Source organism: Schistocerca piceifrons, chromosome 4, assembly GCF_021461385.2.
Source record: "Schistocerca piceifrons isolate TAMUIC-IGC-003096 chromosome 4, iqSchPice1.1, whole genome shotgun sequence".
In the NCBI taxonomy this organism is placed as follows: domain Eukaryota; kingdom Metazoa; phylum Arthropoda; class Insecta; order Orthoptera; family Acrididae; genus Schistocerca; species Schistocerca piceifrons.
The window spans coordinates 353,190,267-353,212,781 of record NC_060141.1 but is presented as its reverse complement, the minus strand read 5'-3'; the positions used below and the strand labels follow the sequence as shown (position 1 = coordinate 353,212,781).

Sequence of the window (22,515 nt, the reverse complement as noted above, 5' to 3'; positions counted from 1 at the left end):
TACAGCAGAACAAAGGAAAGCGGATGAAAGATACTCTTTCATGTCGTGCCGCCTTCCTTTACTGCCTTCTTCGACATATTATTGTCAAGATGCCTGCGAGGTGTAGTCAAGTCAAAGGACCCGTTGAGATCCAGTCCAGGGCCCGTGCTGCGAGCAAAGGCGGCCACACACGAAACAAAGTTTACGAAGCATGCAAAGACCAGGCACTTAGTTTAAGCACGCTTGTGCGTCTGTAGCGTAATTTTGCGCAAACATCAGGACTGTTCAACCTGGCTGACGCATGATTTATTTTGTTTCATACAAGTTTGTTTAAACATTTCAAAATACATGTGGTTGAGCGCGTGTACCGACAATGTTCAGGCTTCTAAAACAAAATGTCAGTTGTGAAGCAGTCTTCGCAGCGCAACTATGTCGACCGACATGAAGCTAAGCAATCTCAAATTTATGGGAAAGTCTATTTAACTATTTGAAAGCGTTAATCTTTTTCCAAAGGCGTTAAATCGATGGTCTGTCATGGTAAAACAAAGATGGATATTATACATGTTATATTTTTAATAAGAAAATATTTAGTAATTGGCTCTTTAATAGAAAAACATGCCATGATTAAAACGATAAATTTTTTCATCATCAACTAGATGGGGAAAAAGAAAGTATTCATTAAAGCGGTTCAGAGAGAGACGAAGTTTCAAGTCAATAATCGTGTGTTACAGAAGTGTATACATGGATATCTGAAGCCTTCACGCAACCTCCAGCATGCGATAAACCGCAATATTGCCGTCAGTCTTTCGTGTGTTATTATACCTTATCTCACGAGTGTGCCCTGCTTTTTTATAAAACATGTTGCGAGTAAGAGCGGGCTCATACAGGTATCTCTATTTACCTTGAAATTGTTATACCAATCATGTGAATGTTATATCTTCAGCTCAGATTAATTTAACGGGACATCACGTTTTCGGTTTCATTAATCAGTTTCAGTAACTGCCCAAAATGAAAAAAATATCATCTTCGCCCGGTATCGACATATTCGAAAGACGAACTGATTCACTAAGCGCGATGCCGCAGTGGTTAGCAGCCTGGACTCGCGTAGGGCGGACAATGGATCAAACACGCTTCCAGCCATCCAGCTTTAGGTTTTCCGTTATGTCCCTAAATCGCACCAGAGGGCACGACCGAATTTCTCTCTCGCCGTTACCATATCCGAGCTTCTGTTCCGACACCAATGGCCTCGTAGTTGGAGGGATGTGAAATTCTAATCTTCCTTTTTCTTTTACGAACAGGTGCTTGTCAAAGCCTGCATGGAATGTGGAAAAGCGATGAGCGTTTGTGCACGCTTCCATAAAACGCATCATCAGACTTGCTTATCAAACTTACAGTTACGTGTGCGATGACTGATCGTATGACGTGGAGACATCATTTAGCGGACACACTTTGCTGACAGACCGTTGGAAGGCTACGGGCACATAAATCGTGAACGAGCAATATTCAGAAAGTAGGTGTTCTAAATTTTTCTTTTTTTTCTTTTTAGAAAAAGTGTATTTAAAAAAATTACAGTATGTTGATACACTTGTTGACCATTTTTCAACGTAATCGCCATCCCGTTCAATGCATGTGGTGAGCCGTGGCACAAGCTTCTTTATGCCCACCTCTAAGAACTCTCCCACCAGCTCCTTCCACCACTTTAGAACCTCTTTCTGCATCTGCTCTTCGGTTGAAAAATTTATTCCACTCATATATGTCTTCAGGGAGGTGAAAAGATTATCTTGAGGTACAAAGTCGGAGGAATACGGAGGATGGTTCAAAACATCCCAACCAAATGGGTCCAAGAGCTTCTTGGTGGCAAAGGCTGCGTGCGGACGGGCATCAAGCACTCTCCTCTCGGCTGCATTCCCCTTGTTTTGCTCTTAACGTTCCTTTCCAATTTTTTTAGGGCTTCACAATATCGTTGTGTATTGATGGTCTCCACCTGAGGCAGAAACTCGGCCAAAATTACGTCTTTCCGGTCCAAAAACACTGAAGCCATCCACGTTTCATATCCAGCCACAATAGAGCTCAGGAAAACCCCACCTCACAATAGAAGTCGTTCAAGGCTCACGGGCCCTACTGACTATTTTTCTTGTGCTACTCTGTCAGCTGTTTTGGGACCCACCTAGCGTGCAGCTTCCGGTAGCCCAGCGTTTCTGTGTGTGACTCGTAAAAGAGAGTTCTCTGAGTTGTTGAAACATTGGAGAAATTTCATCCACTGTCAATCGGCGGTCTTCGCGAACAGTTTCCTCGATTTTTTGCACCAACTCATCAGTCAAAATGGAAGATCTTCCATTCCTGTTCGTCATGAACTTTTGTTCTACCTCCACTAAATTCCCTACCTATCCAAACACGCTCATTCTCTTCAGAACACCCTCGCCTTAAACAGTATTGATTGGCTAAAAAAAAAAGGACGGTAGGTGTTAATCCTTCCACAAGTAGGAAGCGTATCACAGCACGCAGCTCGCACTTCGCCGTATTTCTTACCAACATCTGTAATGCAGATGGACAATTCAACGTGGGTTTACCTCTTACCGTGTTCCTGTCACGCTCGTTCTGGTTAGGGGATCCCCTCTCTACCATTCAGTGTTGCCAACCCCCAAAAAACAAAAAGTCACAGCCCTCTATCGTCACAGTACTCTTATTTTCTGAACATGCCTGGTAGAGTACTAATCAGAGGTCATACGACTTAGCCTCCACTACATCCCAATTACAGTATGCCTTTGCTGTAGCTACCAGAAGAGTGATAACATTGAATTCAGTGTGCGGAATGATTCGTGAAAATGATGAGCCTACGAGGCGACCAGACACGTGATTATTTTCGGTTGGTCGTCATAGGGAAGAGCGTTTACAGTAGAATGATGATCAACAGTGTTACCTAGGATGTGTCCCAGTTACCGAGCGAAGTGCATCGAACTGGACAGCTGCCGGAGTTCGAGATCCTTCATCGGACATAAGTGAGAAGTTTGTTTTCAGCAGAGATGGTGTCTGTGTAGTGCTTATCTGTTTCTAGATCGACATTTAGTCAAGCACATATGACAGGATAGATTCATATCGATAAGAACCTTTATATTTAAGTATTGTGGTTGGCACTGCCTGAAATTCGTCAGCTTGCTCACACTGAGATACAAAGTACTGTAGGGACAACAATAAGTAGGGCTACTCTGTAGCTAGTGTTAACAGCTGAGAGGATAACAAGACAATGTCCAGGTCTCGATGCCTACAAGTATGACGAAATCAACCTGGAAATCTAAAGATGAAGTGTGTAACGTGGTGTTGGCAGGACCTATAGTCGGCTTACAAGATGCTCCGAACTGTAGAGGTATGGTACAGAAAAAGCCACAGACGGAGCAGTTGCATGCAAGACGTTACTTCCCGCCAGGGGTTGTGATTCCACCATTGGAGATGAAACTGCGCTCCTAGTCTTACAAGCTGCACGCAGCTCCGATCTGCTGGATGAACTCTCGTTACTATGGCTAGTAATAATAATAATTAGAGTGGCCCACGGGCCTGCTGGAAATCTTTCAAATGGAGCCATTTTGGTGACTTGCCCCAGTAACCCTATCGGGGATAGGGGAATCCGAACCAGGTGTCGTTCCTGTTGAACTTTCGCGTCATCGAGGGGAAAAAGCTCGGTTAAAGCTTGACTGAAATATTCCGTTGACCAATCAGTAATCGATATTGCAACCTTTCGGTGATTAGGATCTACTTCTAGATCACAAGGCCCGAAGATCCTACAGCTACCTCGTAGTTTCTGGATACGACGTTGAGGTACATCAAAAAATGTTCAAATGTGTGTGAAATCTTATGGGACTTAACTGCTAAGGTCATCAGTCCCTAAGCTTACACACTACTTAACCTAAATTATCCTAAGGACAAACACACACACCCATGCCCGAGGGAAGACTCAAACCTCCGCCGGGACCAGCCGCACAGTCCATGACTGCAGCGCCTTAGATCGCTCGGCTAATCCCGCGCGGCCTGGGGTACATCCTTACACCTTAAGTAGTGATTTCATCCTACGGTACGACAACACTCGGCCACTAGGTCGTTTCTCGTGAACAGTTATCTTTAACGGCCAATAATTCTTCGTAAGGTGCTTGATCCCGTACTGAAATAGCTCAACAGAGGAAACGTCGCGCTATCTGATGAGATACCAGTTAGATTCTACACAGAGTATGCGAAACAAGTTTTTCCTCTTCCATCAACAGTGTACCTTAGGTACCTATTGAGGAGCAAAGCTTTCCTTATGATTGGAAAGAAGCACAGCTGATTCCCCTTTTTCAAGAAGAGTCGTCGAACAGAGGCGCAAAACTATAGGCCTACATCTCTGGTATCGGTCCGTTATAGAATTTTAGAACATGTTTTAGTCTCGCATTTTACGACATTTCTGGAGATCGAAAATCTCCCGTGTAGAAACCAGCCTGGGTTTCGGAAACAACGATCGTCTGAAAGCTAGCTTTGTTCGTCCACGAGACCAAGGAAGTTTTAGATAAAGGCGAACGATAGATGCCGCGTTCCTTGGCTTCCGGAAGGACTGTTCCGCACTGCACCTACTCAACAAAATACGAGCGCATAGATCATACACCAACTGTAAGATGGGATGACAGCTGTATTCAGACCTAGAAAGTGACAAGAAAGCATCCCACCTGTCAATAATTTGATCTGTACCACTTCAATAACTACTGGATCGTCCTGCGTTTTGCTATCCATCTGATGAAAACCACTGCTCTACCTTGTTCTCTGATGAGTCGTGATTTCATGTTGACCATGACAACGAGTGCTGTTGCACCAGGTAATAGTGTGAATCGCGGAATAACTTCGTACTTGCACTCGAAACATCGAGGTTATTGATTTATCCAGTGAACAGCTGTTAGGCTCTAAGGAAGAATGGACATCCACATTATTGGAAAAGTTAAATGGAGGAGATCCTTCCACCTTTGAGGCAGACCCAGAGAGGGTTCCTTTGAAAGTAACACTACCGATTTCTTCCCACGCGCCTCTGTAGCCTATGGCGCTAACACACGCTGTCCGGTGCCCTCGACTCGGAAGTAAGCCGGTTCGAATTTTGGTCGTGGAAAATTTTCGCTGCGACCACTTGGCCGGCCACGAGAGATGCAGTGGTGGCGTATAGTTCCTGATCGCCAGCCTTTGCGCCAGTGACTCGGATTAAACTCTAAACCTCTTCGAGGTGTCTCATGAAGTGAGGTCATGTGACAGTTGATGGTGATCATTCCGCCGGACGTGGACGTTATGCTCGGCGGTCCTCTTTGTGCTCTTCGAGAGGAGTAGACTATGCGCCGGCACCGGGTTTCACCTCCTCCCTTCCCTCCATCCACAACAATATACACAACACTGCACTGTATAAGCACTCATCACAAACACTCACAATACGCAGATACACACTTGACAATTTATAACACGTCGGAGGAAGACAACGTCAAACCACTTCCAATAGGATCTTGTATATTATACATGTGATTACATTTTCACGCAATTTGGGTGCATAGATCCTGAGAAATCAGTACCCAGAACAACTACCTCTGGCCGTAATAACGGCCTTGATACGCCTGGGCATTGAGTCAAACAGAGCTTGGATGGCGTGTACAGGTACAGCTACCCATGCAGCTTCAGCACGATACTACAAGAGTAGTGACTGGCGTATTGTGACGAGCCAGTTGCTCGGCCACCATTGACCAGACGTTTTCAATTGGTGAGAGATCTGGAGAATGTGCTGACCAGGGCAGCAGTCGAACATTTACTGTATCCAGAAAGGCCCATACAGGACCTACAACATGCGGTCGTGCATTATTATCCTGCTGAAACGTAGGGTTTCGCAGGGATCCAATGAAGGGTAGAGCCACAGGTCGTAACACATCTGAAATGTAACGCCCACTGTTCAAAGTACCGTCAATGCGAACAAGAGGTGACCGAGACGTGTAACCAATGTCACCCCATACCATCACGCCGGGTGATACGCCAGTATGGCGATGACGAATACACGCTTCCAATGTGCATTCACCGCGATGTCGCCAAACACGGATGCAACCATCATGATGCTGTAAACAGAACCTGGATTCGTCGAAAAAATGACGTTTTGCCATTCGTGTACCCAGGTTCGTCGGCAGGCGCTCCTCTCTGTGATGCACCGTCAAGGGTAACCGGAGCCATGTTCTCTGAGCTGATAGTCAATGCTGCTGCAAACGTCGTCGAACTGTTCGTGCAGATGGTTGTTGTCTTGCAAACGTCCCCATCTGTTGACTCAGGGATCGAGACGTGGCTGTACGATCCGTTACAGCAGTGCAGATAAAATGCCTGTCATCTCGACTGCTAGTGATACGAGGCCGTTGGGATCCAGCACGGCGTCCGGTATTACCCTCCTGAATCCATCGATTCCATAATCTGCTAACAGACATTGGATCTCGACCAACGCGAACAGCAATGTCGCGATACTATAAACCGCAATCGCGATAGGCTACAATCCGACCTTTATCAAAGTCCGAAACGCGATGGTACGCATTTCTCCTCCTTACACGAGGCAACACAACGTTTCACCAGGCAACGCCGGTCAACTGCTGTTTGTGTATGAGAAATCGGCTGGAAACTTCTCTCATGTCAGCACGTTGTAGTGTCGCCACAGGCGCCAACCTTGTATGAATGCTCTGAAATGCTAATAATTTGCATATCGCAGCATCTTCTTCCTGTCGGTTAATTTGCGCGTCTGTAGCACGTCACCTTCGTGGTGTAGCAATTTTAATGGCCAGTAGTGTACTTTCACTTTTGATTTCCTCCCCTATCCTTCCCAATCAGAACTCTGTCTTTAACGACCTCGACAAGGCGTAAAATCCTGAAGTTCCTTCTATCTTTCGAACTCTCATATCTTCAAGCGATACGAGACTCTTTGCATTTTATGCCTCTTTGTGTATATTTCCACAGTTACTATCGACACCACATCGCTCCTCGTCAAACGTAAAAAAAATTAATCTCATTCTGTGCCCCTAAACGAGATATACCAGGTTAGAATATCACTCGAATCCCGTCGCTAGCGTGAGAGGGTAACCTGAATTCTGTAGAACATGCCAGGAGTTCGCTTGCAAAACTTGCTGCAAGTAAGCCATCAACGCCCTCTGGACATTCATTTTCGTATGGAAAGAGAAAATGTTCAGAATTCATCAATAATCTCTGTTACACAGATGACAATTAGAAGTGAACGTACAGGGGTTGGATAAAAATATGGAAACACAGCGAGAATAGCATACTAGAACAGAAATGCAGATGCTGGCCAAGTCTGCAGAATGCACTGTTGTATTTGGACTCCAACGACACCTGTGCAAAGTCCTCAATACGTTGCAAATGTCAGTCGTGATCAGACTAGTGTTCTGTGTAGTTGCGACTGCATTATGTCGGAGCTAAATGAATTCGAATCTGGGCAAATTGTAGGTGCTTGTATGAAGGTGTTTTCAGTAACTGGGGAAGACAAAGTGTCGAGCGTTTCAAGAAATACCGCACCGCAGTTTTATGCCACATACAGGGCAAGCGGAAAAACATCTGCTAAATCACAACGCGGACGAAAGTGTATGTTGACTGGCAGAATTCATTGAAGAGGACGAAAGCTGCAGAAGCCACTGCAGAACCTAGGGCCTAATGTCGCACTCGCGAACACTGTCAGCACCAAGACAATACGAAAGAAGCTCCGAAAGCTGGAAACTGCAGGGCGAGCTGGAATTCCAAAACCACTCATCAGTGTGGGACTGACGGATGACATCGAAAAAGTACAAAGGGCAGCTCGTTTTGTATTATCGCGAAATAGGGGAGACAGTGTCACAGACATGATACGTGAATTGGAGTGGCAGTCATTAAAACAAGGGCGTTTATCACTGCCACGAGATCTCATGAAATTTCAATCACCTGTTTTCTCCTCCGATTGCGAAAACATTCTGTTGACACCCACCTATACATAGAGAGAAATGATCATCACGATAAAATAAGAGAAATCAGGGCTCGTACGGAAAAATTTAAGTGCTCATTTTTCCCGCGTGCCGTTCGAGAGTGGAACGATAGAGAGACAGCATGAAGGTGGTTCATTGAACCCTCTGCCAGGCACTTTATTGTGAATAACAGAGTAATCACGTAGATGTAGATTAGTGATTCAGTTGCCCGCAACAGGAAAACGTGATGCCAAAGCCATTAAAATGGTCTATTGAAGCAATGGAAGAAAGTCATTTGATCGGATGAGTGCTGTTGCACAATGCTTCGAGCTTATGGCCGAGTTTACGTCCCAAGAATAAAACATGGTGGTGGTTTGGTAATGATTTGGGCAATCATAGCGTGGTAATCCATGGGCCCCATGAGTACTCTGCAAGATCGCGTTACTACCAAGAATTATGTGACCGTTTTGGCTGATCAGGTCCATCTCATGGTACAGTGTTTGTTCCCCAGTGGTGCTGCTGTGTTCCAGGGCGACAGGGAACCTGTTGACACCTCTCGCATCGTCCAGGACTAGTTTTGTGATCACGAGGGTGAAATGCCGCGTCTCCTCGGCCACCACAGTCACCAAAACTCTATATTTCCGACCTTTTGTGGTCTACTTTGGAGAGAAGGGTTGTGATCGCTATCCACCTCCGTCATCGTTACCTGAATTTTCCACTATGTTGCAGGAAGAATAGTATAAGATTCTCTAGAAAACCACAGATTAAGTACATTTATCCATTCCGAGAGGTCTGGAAACTGTTTTGAATGTCTACAGTTTTCCCACGCCATATTAGTGTTTCCCTCTTTTTGTCCACACCCTGCATAAGAGTAGTCATTATATTAATGATCAGTATTTCGCCAGTTGCTCACTTACCAACCTTGTCTAAAAATTGTCTTGTCATATCTTGATTCATATAGACAATCATTACGGACCACATTCTTCTACAGCTATACTCTACGAAATCCTACACTATGTTTGGAAGAGGCCACTTTCCATTGCATCACGTTCGTGCTGTTATTTAGTGTAAAAAACATCTGCCGGGTATTTTCCGGTGCAGACAGCAGAGACGAGATCTTAACAAACCGTGTGCCGGATCTCACTGCTTGTTAAAATTGAAACCTTTTCAAATGCTTATAAGATTTGCGGGCACTGTTACACTAAAGGCAAGGCACTCCGTCTTCAGGCCACAAAAGGCCCATAGGGACCATCCGACCGCCGTGTCATCCTCAATAGGAATGCAGATAGGAGGGGTGTGTGGTCAACACCCTGCTCTCCCTGTCGTTATGATGGTTTTCTTTGATTGGAGCCGCTACTGATCGGTCGAGTAGCTCCTCAATTGGCATCACGAGGCTGAGTGCACCCCGAAAAATAGCAACAGTGCATGGCGGCCCGGATGGTCACCCATCCAAGTGCCGGCCACGTCCGACTGCGCTTAACTTCGGTGATCTGACGGGAACCGTTGTATCCACTGCGGCAAGGCCGTTGCCCATTGTTACACTAACGGAAAAAATAGCAACACCAAAAAATAATTAATGTATAGCACTTAAATTTCGGGATTAGATTTGTCAGGGTAACATATTTAAGTGATTAACATTCCAAGGTCAAATGTTAATGTAAGCCCGAGATAAGCGACTGCAAATGTGAAATGCTGGTACATTAATAACTGGTGTAGCCGCCGTAATGTTGAATGCAAGCGTTCAAACGTAAATACATTGTGTTGTACAGGTTCCGATGTCAGTTTGTGGGATGGAGTTCCATTCCGGGTGCACTTGGTTGGTCAAAACAGGGACGGTTAATGCCGTTTTTGGATGACGCTGGAGTTGTCGTCCGATGTCCCGCATGTTCTGGATTTGAGACAGATCTGGTGATCGAGCAGGCCAACTCGACATGTTGACATACTGTAATGCATGTTGGGTTACAACGGCGGTATGTAGGCGAGCGTTGTCCTGTTAGATAAACACCCCCTGGAATTCTGTTCATGAATGGCAGCTTACCAGGTCCAACCACCAAATTGTGTAATTTTACAGTCAGACTGCGTACGATAATCACTAGAGTGCTCCTCCTGTCATATGAAATCGCACTTCAGAATTTAACTCCAAGTGTAGGTCCAGTGCGTTAGCACACAGACAGGTTGGCGTTCCTTCTAACCAACCCATGGCCATCACTGGCACGTAGACAGAAGCAGCTTTCATAGAAACACAGCAGGCCTCCACTCTGCTCTCCAATGACCTCTTGCTTGACATCATTGAAGTCGCAAATGGGTATGGTTTGGGATCAGTGGAATGTAAGCTACAGGGCGCCTGGTTCGGAACGTCCTTGAAGTAACCCATCTGCAACAGTTCGTTGTGTCGTTGTGGTGCCAACCGCTGTTCAGATTGCTGCTGGAGTTACAGTACGATGCGCCAGATCCATACCCCAAACATGATAGTCTACCCTGTCGATACTGCCACGTGACTGTCCAGAGGCCGGTCTTCTTGCGACCTCGTATATTCTCATGACCACCACTGCCAGCAATCATGTACAGTGGCTACATTCGTCCCAAGTGTTACTGCAATATCACAGAAGGAACATCCGCCTTCTCGTAGCCCTATTACACGACCTAGTTCAAACTCAGTGAGGTGTTGATAATAGCGTATTTGTCGCCTTAAAGGCATTCATGACTGACATCCACTCACCACGTCCAATCTCAAAGGGAACCAATGCTCACGACCGTTACAGCGCGTATTTAAAGCAAACCTGATTTGCGATGCTCTCTTAAGCGACTATCGCGAAATTGGAATAGATATCATTCTTTCAGATGTAGAAACACGGCTGCCAACTTTCATTTATGTCCCACAACTCCTTCTTAGCGTCGTGATTTTTTTTTTTTTTTGTCAGTGTATTTAGACAGACTCCATAATTGCCCGGCTCATTACGAAGGCGTCTGCGCCACAATAAAACAGATTAAGACGTTCAAAATTAAGAAAATATGGAATTAAAAAATAAAATCTTCCATGACTTTCAAGAAAAGGAGAAATGCAAACGCAGAAGCACCTCTATTGAGGTATAGAGAAAATGCAAAATAAAGGAATGGGGAAGAACTGAGGAGAAAGAACGGAGAATAGCGATCCACAGCGAAATTGAATACATGGCCGAATTCGAAGAAAAGGAGAAAGATGTAAAGCCGGATAATGTGTTTGTTGGTCAAGATTAACTGAGACATATCCCCCTTCAGCTCTAAAGGTAGATTAGAAGGATGCAAAACCTATGCACTGTCGTGTTATACGGGGAACGTTCGCGCCATGACGACGCGGAACCGAGCTTATCTCGTAACCACAAGGAGATAATACATGACGTTTCAGCTGCAGGCGTGACTTCGCCCCAGTGACATAACTGTTTATCGCGAAGAAGCGCTGTGACGCGCTCGCCAAAAACGGCTTACGAAAGATTTGTGACAAAGCTTCTCGAATAGCACCAGTATCTCCATCCGCATTTTCCTCGACGGTTGCAACATTGCATCAGTCGGCATCCTTCAGCCCCCCCCCCCCCCCCTCCCTCTTGTGATATCGCGACTCATTCAATAAGCGCAGTTCTCCCACAGTTAACGCAGTTCTCTCGTTCTTCCAGTGGCTGGTGAACCTTCTCCACCGCGTGGTCTCAGCGCCGTGAACATCGTCACAGTGGGAAACGTGTATCGCTTGCGACGTCACCAAAAGTGCTCGCTAATTAGGTAAGTACAGTGCTTACTATATCAGATTTTTCTTTTGTGTATTCTAAGAAGCCCACGATCTGCAGATCACGCTGCTGCTTACTTTATAGCACCGCACTTAAGTTCTGTATGCATTTTACTTGGAAGGAACCTAACACGAAGGTGACAGATATGCGCTATATGTAGGGTATAGCATGGTAATTCGTATCTGTTCATTAGTGTCACTATTCGTTTAGTTCATCTGGATGTAAGTTCCTTGTATCTTTAATACGTGCAGTTTTTCACTATTGATACAGTTCGAGAAAATCGCTATCGAATTCGAAATAAACATTCTTTTCTTTACATTTAGCCATAGCCAATTCAGGTTTGAAAATAATTTACGAAAGTAATATAATCAAAAAATGCTGTTGCAAAAGTGATAGTGAAACAAATATTGCTTTGAAAGTATTTACCAATTTTATTCAGCGCTGGCTTCGAGAAGGTTTCAACACATGTTTCCAAAGATTTTTAATATTTGAAAGTATAAAATTACTCCAGACAGTTCTAATTCTCTACATGCCTCATGTACTCAGCGTCGGAACGAGTAGTTATATGTGGAACCTCGTAGTGCAGTCACGGAAATGTCGAAGCGAAGGCCGGTTAGTGCTATCTTCCTCCTTGTTAGGGACGTGTCTATAATGAAATTATATTCAGTGACCTTGTAGTGCAGTATTGTGTGTGTACTGTCATGCATAGCTTTATTTGAACACCGCCAGAGAGGCTGCAGATGCCCATATCCACATCCGATAGATCCACTTACACCAGTGTAAGTTGATTCTACGGCACACTGCACAGAGCGCCGGAGTCGAGACGCTGTTGCATTGAGTGACATTCTGTGCTGTTAACCACCTCTCCTTTTTGCCCGCTACGCCAAAGCCAAGAAATTTTCTTCCACCACCGGGATTCACACACCTGCGTTCCTCTGGGTAAACCCCAGCCATGGGGGTCGAGTCTGCGCGTCTGTCAATCTGAAACGGTTAGAGACGGTGAAAAGCTAACTCTATCAATGAGAGTTCCATGTAAGTTTGGTATCGTGATCTGTGCACCAATGATCCGGTTTCGAATTCACAAGTAATAAAGCTCCAGATTTGTCATAGGAGTAACTCGTCAGTTATGGAACAAATGGCCCCTGCATCTCAAAAGAAAGTCATTTGCTTCTCACAAGTACATTGATGTTTCGTCTCTGAGTGATGAGTCATTCAAAGACCAGAATATAACTTTTTGTGTCGTAATCTTACACTGAGTAGCAGCTCGCGCGTGTGGAAGTCTATCTCACCGTTTAATCGGTTGCCGAAAGTGCAGTACAGAGCAACCGTTACGACTAAAAGTAGCGTGAGCCCAGATCAGTACAATTGAACAAAACTGGACCTGTCCTACACAACAACACAAACTAAAACAGGGTTGGAAATCAGTCAGAAACTGAGGATAACATTTGAATTTGAAAATCGGCATAACGACGATTTCAATGACGAGATTCGAACTGCTGGTCGGACCAATGGCCAGGTACTTTTTTCCTGTAGAGGGCCAACTACCATCCCCACGTGACGCCTGTCGAATCGTGGCTGTCAGAGGACGAACTATATAAACATTCGCAGACTATCTTTCGTCTGTTTGTTTCACATACCACTTGAAGCACCATATCTACGCGCAGCAAACACTCCTGAATATCTGATGATGGATTAATTCAGAAACGCATAATATGAACAATAAAGTCATTCTTCGCCTGTCCTTTGACTTTTACCATTGCGAGCCAGTTAGCCAGACTGCAGAATTAGTGATTAGAACTGTGACCCTCCCGTAGCAACTGCAGTTCTTCTTCGAAAAATAAATAATCGTCTGATGACGTATTCTGAGTATTTTCATTGATTCATTCAAAAAATGCCATATGGAATAATTTTCTGGAGTAATTCGTCTTTAAGAATGAAAATATTGATCGCTCAGAAACGTGCTGTAGGAATAACGTGTGTTCATTCATGATAATAGTTAGACATCTGCTCAAGGAGTTGGTCATTCTGACTACTGATTCACAGTAGCCTAAATTTATTCCCTCATGAAGTTTGCTGTAAATAATCCACTGTAATTCGAAGGGAACAATGATGACAAAATTACAATATCATAAGAAAAAATGGCATTTAGTATTCTAGATCAAGGTTACCTATAGCACAAAAAGGGCTGCACAGAGCTGTACCACCACCCCTTCCCGAAGAAAAAATCTGCATTTCCAATCAAAATAACGTAATTTGTCTGTCGTTAATTGTGAGAGTTAACTGATCACATACCAACGCAACAGCAAAAGGGAGTTTCTTTTTAGTGGACATCTGGGAAATAATCTTTCACAATAATTCGTATCGATACGAAATCGAGCAATCCAGTGTCGTTAGTCGTTTTCACTACACATCATAGCTAAGTAGTGACTCACGGAGTACATAACATTCGTGAAGTAACATGTTATTAGATTGATTTATCGTCGACAGTTGCGTGAGTCAAGTGATAAGAAGAAACCGTCATCCAGTAATTCCTCATTCTTGCTGACCGCATGTTACGACCTTCAGAGAGCGGAATAAGTAGTAAACAACACACCGTGCGGTATCAGAGCTGTCCTCTGCTACCAGCTGTTTAACATGTAGTTAATAACTCTTAACGAGTGTAAGAGGAGATTGCGAGCCTAAAGTATTTATGTTACTGGTATGTTGTGATACTGTCGATGCTGCACAAGGCGCCTTCGTTAAGGCGTTTGTTACTTACAGCTCGAAGGAACATCACATAACTCTGAGTATTTACAAGGCAACAGTACTCATCTCTGTAACAGCGTATCTTTTGTGTCGACCATCTCTCTGAACACAGCACTGCTCCTGTAGTTACATTTGGCCTAATCTATTTGTAGTTCGCGTGGATGTCACTAGTACCTCATTAACAGATCAAAACACTGGAACAAGTTTTTCCACGGGATGCAGTACACGATAAGGTACATGCTTATATAAAGAGTTACTGAAGTAAGTTTTGAAAATAGAACAATGAACCTTTTGAACTTTGTTCTGTAGCTCTTGGAATGGAGAGTATAATGGTGTAATATATGTTAAGATTTACATTTTAAATATTCGCAGGACCGCGGGATATGTAGAGAATTTGTGGGCTGAGGCTGCAGGTTCAATGTAATTTCTCCTTCATTTGACATGAATTTCACTTTAAGAAAAAAAACCTCCTATGTGTCACTGGACTAGGCCTTTACATTTAGCATGTTTTCCACCTTTTCTTCTAATAGTTTCATTGCAAGCTTTATCAATATACACCTGAACGCTGCAAGCTTTATCAATATACGCCTGAACGCCTTTTTTCTGGCGCTGTCTAATGTAGTTAAAAGAAATACATAACTCCATTAAAAACCTGTTGTTGTATAAATATCGTGGACAGTACAAAAATGAGAGTATTAACAATGTAGTTAAATACTTGCCCGTTAGTGTACAGCTAGTCTTTGGAAACGTTTATCAGTTTACAAAACCTTAAAAGATGAAATAGTAAAGGCAGCAGAGGATCGAATAAGTAAAAAGACAAGGACTAGCAGAAATGCTTGTACAACACAAGAGATACTGAATTTAAATGAAGAAAGGAGAAAATATAAAAATGCAGCAAATGAAGCAGGCGGAAGAGAATACAAACATTTAAACACAGGAAGTGCAAAATGTCTGAGCAGACTAGCTAGAGGACAAATGTAATGTAAGTACTTAGAAGCGTATTTCGCCGGCCGAAGTGGCCGTGCGGTTAAAGGCGCTGCAGTCTGGAACCGCAAGACCGCTACGGTCGCAGGTTCGAATCCTGCCTCGGGCATGGATGTTTGTGATGTCCTTAGGTTAGTTAGGTTTAACTAGTTCTAAGTTCTAGGGGACTAATGACCTCAGCAGTTGAGTCCCATAGTGCTCAGAGCCATTTGAACCATTTTAGAAGCGTATTTCACAAGAGGAAAATCAGAAAGGCCTTTGGGGAAAAGAGAAGCAGTATGAATATCAAGAGCTCAGAAGGGAAACCAGCTCTAAGCAGAGAGAGGAAAGCTGAAAGATGGAAGGAGTTCATGTAGGGTCTGTAAAGGGAGATGAAATTGAAGTCAATGTTATAGAAAGGGAAGTAAATGCAAATGAAGATGAGATGGGAGATACGAGAAGAATTTGGCAGAGCTCTGAAAGATTTAAATCGAAACAAGGCCCGGGAGAAGACGATATTCCGTCAGAACCACTGGTAGCCATGGGAGACCCAGCCATGACAAAACTCTTCCATCTGCTGTGCAAGATGCATGAGTCAGGCGAAGTACCCTCAGACTTCAAGAACAATGTGATAATTCCAATTCCAAAGAAAGCAGTCGCTGACAGGCATGAAAATTACCGAACTATCAGTTTAATAAGTCATGGTTGCAAAATATAAACAAGAATTCTTTACAGAAGAATGGAAAAACTGACAGAAGCCGACCTCGGGGAAAATCAGTTTGGATTCCGGAGAAATGTAGTAACATGCGAGGCAATACTGACCCTACGATTTATCTTAGAACATAGGTTAAGGAAAGTCAAACATACATTTATAGCATTTGTGGACTTGGAGAGAGAGCGAAAGGCTATTTACAACATCTACAGAAACCAGATGGTAGTAACGAGAGTCGAGAGGCATGAAAGCGAGCAGTGACTGAGAAGGGAGTGAAACAGTGTTGTAGCCTATCCCCGATTTTATTCGGCCTGTATACTTAACAAGCAGTAAAGGAAACCAAAGAAAAATTCGGAGTAGAAATTAAAGTTCAGGGAAAAGAAATAAAAACTTTGAGGTTTGCCGATGGCATTGTAATTCTATCAGAGACAGCAAAGGGCTTGGAAGAGCAGTTTAACGGTATGGACAGTGTCTTGAAAGGTGGGTATAAGTTGAACCTCAACGAAAGCAAAAGAAGGATAATGGAATGCAGTCGAATTAAATTAGGTGATGCTAAGGGACTTAGATTAGGAAATGAGACCTTAAAAAGTAGATGAGTTTTGCTGTTTGGGCAGCAAAATTACTGATGATGGCCGAAGCAGAGAGGATGTAAAGTGTAGACTGGCAACGGCAAGAAAAGTATCTCTGCAGAAGAGAAATTTTTTAACATCGAAAATAGATGTTAGAAAGTCTTTTCTGAAAGTATTTGTCCGGAGTGTAGTCATGTATGGGAGCGAAACGCGGGCGAAAACAGTTTGAACAAATAGAGAAGAGAAGCTTTCGAAATGTGGTGTTACAAAAGAATGATGAAGATCAGATGAGTAGATCATGTAACTAATGAGGAAATACTGAGTAGAAATGGGAAGACAAGAAACTTGTGGCACAGCTTGACCAAAAGAAGGGATCGGTCGTTAGGACACATTCTGAGACATCAAAGGATCACCAATTTAGTATTGGAGGGAAGTGTGGGGAGTTAAAGTTGTATAAGGAGACCAAAGCGATGAATACAATAAGTAGATTGAAAAGGACGTAGGTCACAGTAGTTAATGCGGGGATGGAGAGGCTAGCACAGGATACAGTAACATGGAGAGCTCCATCAAACCAGTCTTCGGACCGGTAACCACAACAACATGGGTGTCAAAGTTACATGACTCATATTGAATTGAATGATTTGAGTTTCAGTTAAGTCATACTCGCAGAAATCCGTTACAGTGAAACATTCAACTTCCTGATTGTAGCACACAATGATATAATAGATTTGCTACTCTTCTTTCTCTGTATCAGAGCTCTGCTGAAATATAAGTAATCTGCTAGACTAGCCGTAGCACTTACTGGAATCTGAGAACCAGGGCGTGATGCCGTCCCAAGTGGTGGGTTCTACGGATGCTGCCAGCAACAAGACTGACACCAGTAGACACATGGCGAACTGTAAGTGAGGTGCACCTGCAACACAAGACACAAAAGACGTTCGCTAGCACTCAAGAACAGTTTGCTGCGCCTTTTCTAATGCGTTAATTAACCAAAAATTTATTTAAGAATGATGGAGGGCGAAGTAGAAAAGTTGTGTGGGGGAGGGAAAGCAAAAGAGTTTAAGCAAGCCAGTATCGGCAACGGAACACTAGCAAGAGCATGTAAAGCAACTAGCCGTGATCTTCTTGGAGGAATCAGCCTAGCTCCTCACTGCTCTCCAAACACCTTATCAGAATGGCCAGGACTCGGCTTTAATCATGGTTATCCCAGATAACTCCAGAAAAATCTAAAATAATTGTAATGAACTCCAACAGACAAAGATATTAAATTAATAGCAATTAACTGCAGAAGCAATTAACTACAGAAGAAGTGAATCTTTGAAGCAAACCAAAGCACTTTTTTAACGAAAAGTCGGGCTACTCGCGATGAAATGTGGCAAATTCGCAGTAGTGAGCAACAAACATAGATTATTCATTGTGGTAAGTTTAGTGTGCATGAGTGAATCTTTGGATCCTACTAAACATAGATTACTAAACCCTTGTAAAATTTAGGACTGCAGTAAGGTGTATTAAATAAGACATTTCATACTTAATTTGATATGTAACATACCGTACCAATGGATAATTAATAATTGTGATTAGCTAAAGCATAACCTATAAATTATGACTTCATCTGCATAAAATGTGGTACAGTAAGCTTAAAGATGGTTTGGTAGCAATGTAACATATTCCTCACTTTAGAATTCTAGGGTTAATTATTACGTGCAGGCTTAAAGTTACAGGAAGGTGGAACGTTAATTGAGGCAGCTGGTTCCCCCCTTTTCTGTCAGTGTTATAAAGAGAAACGATTTCGCCTTTTTTGTGCTCAGACAGCAGTATTTTTCCGATAATTCTGTGCATATGAAAGTAATGCATTTAATTGTGTTATAATTATTGGTTACAAGGTATAGACTGTCCATTCCTTGCACTCCGTTTCCATTTTTCTGCGGATCTGAAGATGATCACCACTGACCGAAATCGATAGACTAAGGACATTTTTTTTTGGGGGGGGGGGGGGGACATAGACTAGAATAAATGAAACAAGTTCTAAACTTCCTCTACTACTGTTCTAATTCGCGACTATGTCTCAGCTTGTGAAATATTGCATATTATCCTTCCTACTCAATTCGAAAATGCTCCGTGGGAATAATGTTTTCATATCAATTCTATCAACGCGTTGCATCTAATTTTGTTACAAAAACATCAACACAATAACGGCATACAGAGAATTATCGTGTCCTTAAAATAAGTGAAACGTTTCTTTGAAAAGAACAGCCCATCACCTGTTACTCGACAATTCTTTCATAGGATTCCCTCTGGCGTTTATCTTATAACACTTAATTCTCCTACGCCCACTATACATCCCAGGAAATCGAATCGAGCTCGATCTTGGATCGCACAAGCTTCTAATTAGTTACTTCTTTTTGAGAAAGTATCCTTGTCGCAACCGTGGTTGAAATGAAGACAAGCACCGGTTTTCTTAGAGGATATGCCAAACAATTAGTTCTGATGTGCAGACATGACAGGCACTGGACACTGAATCAATAGATTACAGCCGTAACTGCATATAAAACAGCAAAATAAGCAATAAATAAACAAATAAATCAATAAATAAATATATGATATCACCGATAGGAACCTTCCTGTAACCGACGGTGTGACAAAGAGTCTACAAAGGAAATACCTACAAAACACTCGTGCAACCCACTTTAAAGTGTGTGCGACTCATACCATATAAGAATAACGTATACAAAGAAGAGCAACACGAATGGTCATCGGTTTTTATTTATTTATTTTTTTTCTTTTACCCCTGGGAGAGTATTACTGAATTGTTAAAGCACCCGAACTGATAGACCTTTGAGACAAACTATACCGTGAAAGTCTTCTTAGTCAGCTTTAAGTGAGGAATCTAGGAATATTCTACAACTCCATACGTATCGTTCCCATAGCGACAACGAATATAGTATTAGGCGAACACACTACACACAGAAGAATTTAAGCAAAATGCAATTATTCATCCCGCCCACCATACGAGAACGGAACGGCAACGTGGTGCAATGGGAAGTATCTTTTCCATGCATTTCACGGCGGCTTGCAGAGTAGATAGGCAAATATGTCTGTAGACAACCATGCAAGACACGATGACAGATGTGCTCGTCGGCTACCGTGATAGTTGGCAGTTTCAGTAAAAGTCCAACGTTTCAGCCAATATTTCAGGCGGCTTTCATCAAGCCAACAAGACCACCTGTAACAGTGACCAAAACGATGGACATGTGACAACACGGCACGCCAAACATTCCGAAGATTTTTATTGAAATTACGGTGCATACTTGATAATCCCTTTTGGGGCAACGTAGCAAACTTACGAGTGAGCTGGCTTGCTGCGATGCCTCCAGCCGAAGCGGACCCGTCGCCGGCGCAGCTGTGTCGGCACTGGAGAGCCGCGCCTACCAGAGCACGCCGCGGCGGAAGCCGCTATTGGTCGGTCACTGCTTGCACCGGCGGTGGCTGCCGCGTCGAGTCACCGGCGTCCACTGGGCCGGTCCTCCCTCATCTCGACACCGGGTCCTGTCAACAGGATGCGAGACGTTTTTCTCTTCCCTGCTCTGTGTCATTGCCCGTTGGGGTCACACCTGTGTAGCAGTCCGCTTCTGGCAAACGCATTTGCTTTTAGGAAGGATTTTTCACTCAGCAGTTGATTTGAAACGTCCTGGCAGATTAAAATAGTGTGCCAGAGCGAGACTCGAATTTTCAATCAAATCTGTTGCAGGGAATACTCTTCCTTTGACACTGTACCACACAAGCGGCTTGTAGCGAAATTGCGTGCTTATGGAATATCGTCTCAGTCATGTGACTGGATTTGTGATTTCCTGTCAGAGAGGTCACAGTTCGCAGTAATTGACGGAAAGTCATCAAGTAAGACAAAAGTGATTTCTGGCGTCCCGAAGGTAGTGTTAAAAAAAATGTTCAAATGTGTGTGAAATCTTATGGGACTTAACTGCGAAGGTCATCAGTCCCTAAACTTACACACTACTTAACCTAAATTATCCTAAGGACAAACACACACACCCATGCCCGAGGGAGGACTCGAACCTCCGCCGGGACCAGCCGCACAGTCCATGACTGCAGCGCCTGAGACCGCTCGGCTAATCCCGCGAGGCCCAAAGGTATTGTTATAGGCCCTTTGCTGTTCATTATCTATATAAACGATTTGGCAGACAATCTGAGCAGCCGCCTTAGGTTGTTTGCAGATGACGCTGTCCTTTGTGGACTAATAAAGTCAAATGGCTCCGAGCACTATGGGACTTAACTTCTGAGGTCATCAGTCCCCTAGAACTTAGAACTACTTAAACCTAACTAACCTACGGACATCACACACATCCATGCCCGGGGCGGGATTCGAAACTGCGACCGTAGTGGTCGTGCGGTTCCAGACTGAAGCGCCTAGAACCGCTCAGCCTAATAAAGTCATCAGAAGATCAAAATAAATTGCAAAACTATAGAAAAGATATCTGAATGCTGCGAAAATTGGCAGTTGATCCTAAATAACGAAAAGTGTGAGGTCATCCACGTGAGTGCTAAAAGGAACTCGTTAAACTTCAGTTACACGATTAATCAGTCTAATCTAAAATCCGTAAATTGAACTAAATACCTAGGTATTACAATTACGAACAACTTAAATTGGAAGGAACACATAGAAAATGTTGTGGGGAAGGGTAACCAAAGACTGCGTTTTATTGGCAAGACACTTAGAAAATGTAACAGACCTACTAAGGAGACTGCCTACACTACGCTTGTTCATCCTCTTTTAGAATACTGCTGAGCGGTGTGGGGTCCTTACTGTATAGGACTGACGGAGTACATCGAAAAAGTTCAAAGAAGGGCAGCACGTTTTGTATTATCGCGAAATATGGGAGAGAGTGTCACAGAAATGATACAGGATTTGGGCTGGACGTCACTAAAAGAAAGGCGTTTTTCGTTGCGACGGAATCTTCTCACGAAATTCCAATCACCAACTTTCTCCTCGGAATGCGAAAATATTTCGATGACAGCGACCTACATAGGAAGAAACGATCACTACTACAAAATAAGGGAAATCAGAGCTCGTACGGAAAATTATAGGTGTTCGTTTTTTGCGCGCGCTATACGAGATTGGAATAATAGAGAATTGTGAAGGTGGTTCGATGAACCCTCTGCCAGGTACTTAAACGTGATTTGCAGAGTATCCTTGTAGATGTAGATGCAGATGTACTGAAACTTGAGCTAGGAAGTTACGGCGCGCGGTTCATCCTCAGAGATTCACTTCTGCCAGTACCTCTCTCCCACTTTCAACTCTTTCCAGTAAAATTAATTTCGTGAGTAGTTGTCTTCTGTTATCATGTTGTGTCAGCACTAATCTATTGGGTTGGTGCATAAGTTCGTAGAGGTTTTCCGTAAGTTTAATTAACACAACAGGTATACATAACAGAGACTTTAGTCATCAATCATATAATCTCCTTCATTATTTACAACAGTCCGCCAATTCTGGCGTAACTTTTCCATTCCGTGTCTGTAGAAATCACGTGGGTTTGAGGTGAAGAACTCGTCGATCCACGTTCGGAGCACATTTTCATTCGTAAAGGGCATTCCTTGAAGGTTGTTCGATAGAAAACGGAAAAGGTGAAAATCTGAGTGCGCAAGATCAGCTGCATAAAGTGGGTACAGAATGATTTCCCAATACAACTCCTGTATAGTGCTTTTTGTGTCTATCAGAATGAGGGCGGACGTTATCATAGAGTAGCATCATTTCACGCAGTCTTCCTGGTTGTTGTTCTTGGACTGCGCCTGCAAGACGTCTCAGT

General features: G+C 43.5%; 2 protein-coding genes and 1 pseudogene across 4 annotated transcripts in view; 1 reads left to right on the top strand and 2 right to left on the bottom strand.

The window, feature by feature from the left end:
• Nucleotides 1-20,177, bottom strand: part of LOC124794744 (laminin subunit gamma-1-like) — a 337,502-nt gene extending 317,325 nt beyond the window's left edge. For all 3 annotated transcript variants that reach the window (XR_007016605.1, XM_047258351.1, XM_047258352.1), the window contains exons 1-2: nucleotides 20,041-20,177; nucleotides 17,499-17,609 (exon numbers count right to left, since the gene is read on the bottom strand). Coding sequence is in view for 2 of the 3 variants with exons in the window: in XM_047258351.1 (XP_047114307.1) it covers nucleotides 17,499-17,586 (88 nt within the window). In the remaining variant the exon portion in view is untranslated. The remainder of the gene's footprint in view (nucleotides 1-17,498; nucleotides 17,610-20,040) is intronic.
• Nucleotides 9,363-9,480, bottom strand: LOC124796531 (annotated as a pseudogene).
• The window catches only part of LOC124794745 (glycerol-3-phosphate dehydrogenase, mitochondrial), a 185,945-nt gene continuing 175,112 nt past the window's right edge, over nucleotides 11,683-22,515 (top strand). The window contains exon 1 of the mRNA XM_047258354.1: nucleotides 11,683-11,702. The gene's annotated coding sequence lies outside the window, so the exon portion shown is untranslated. The remainder of the gene's footprint in view (nucleotides 11,703-22,515) is intronic.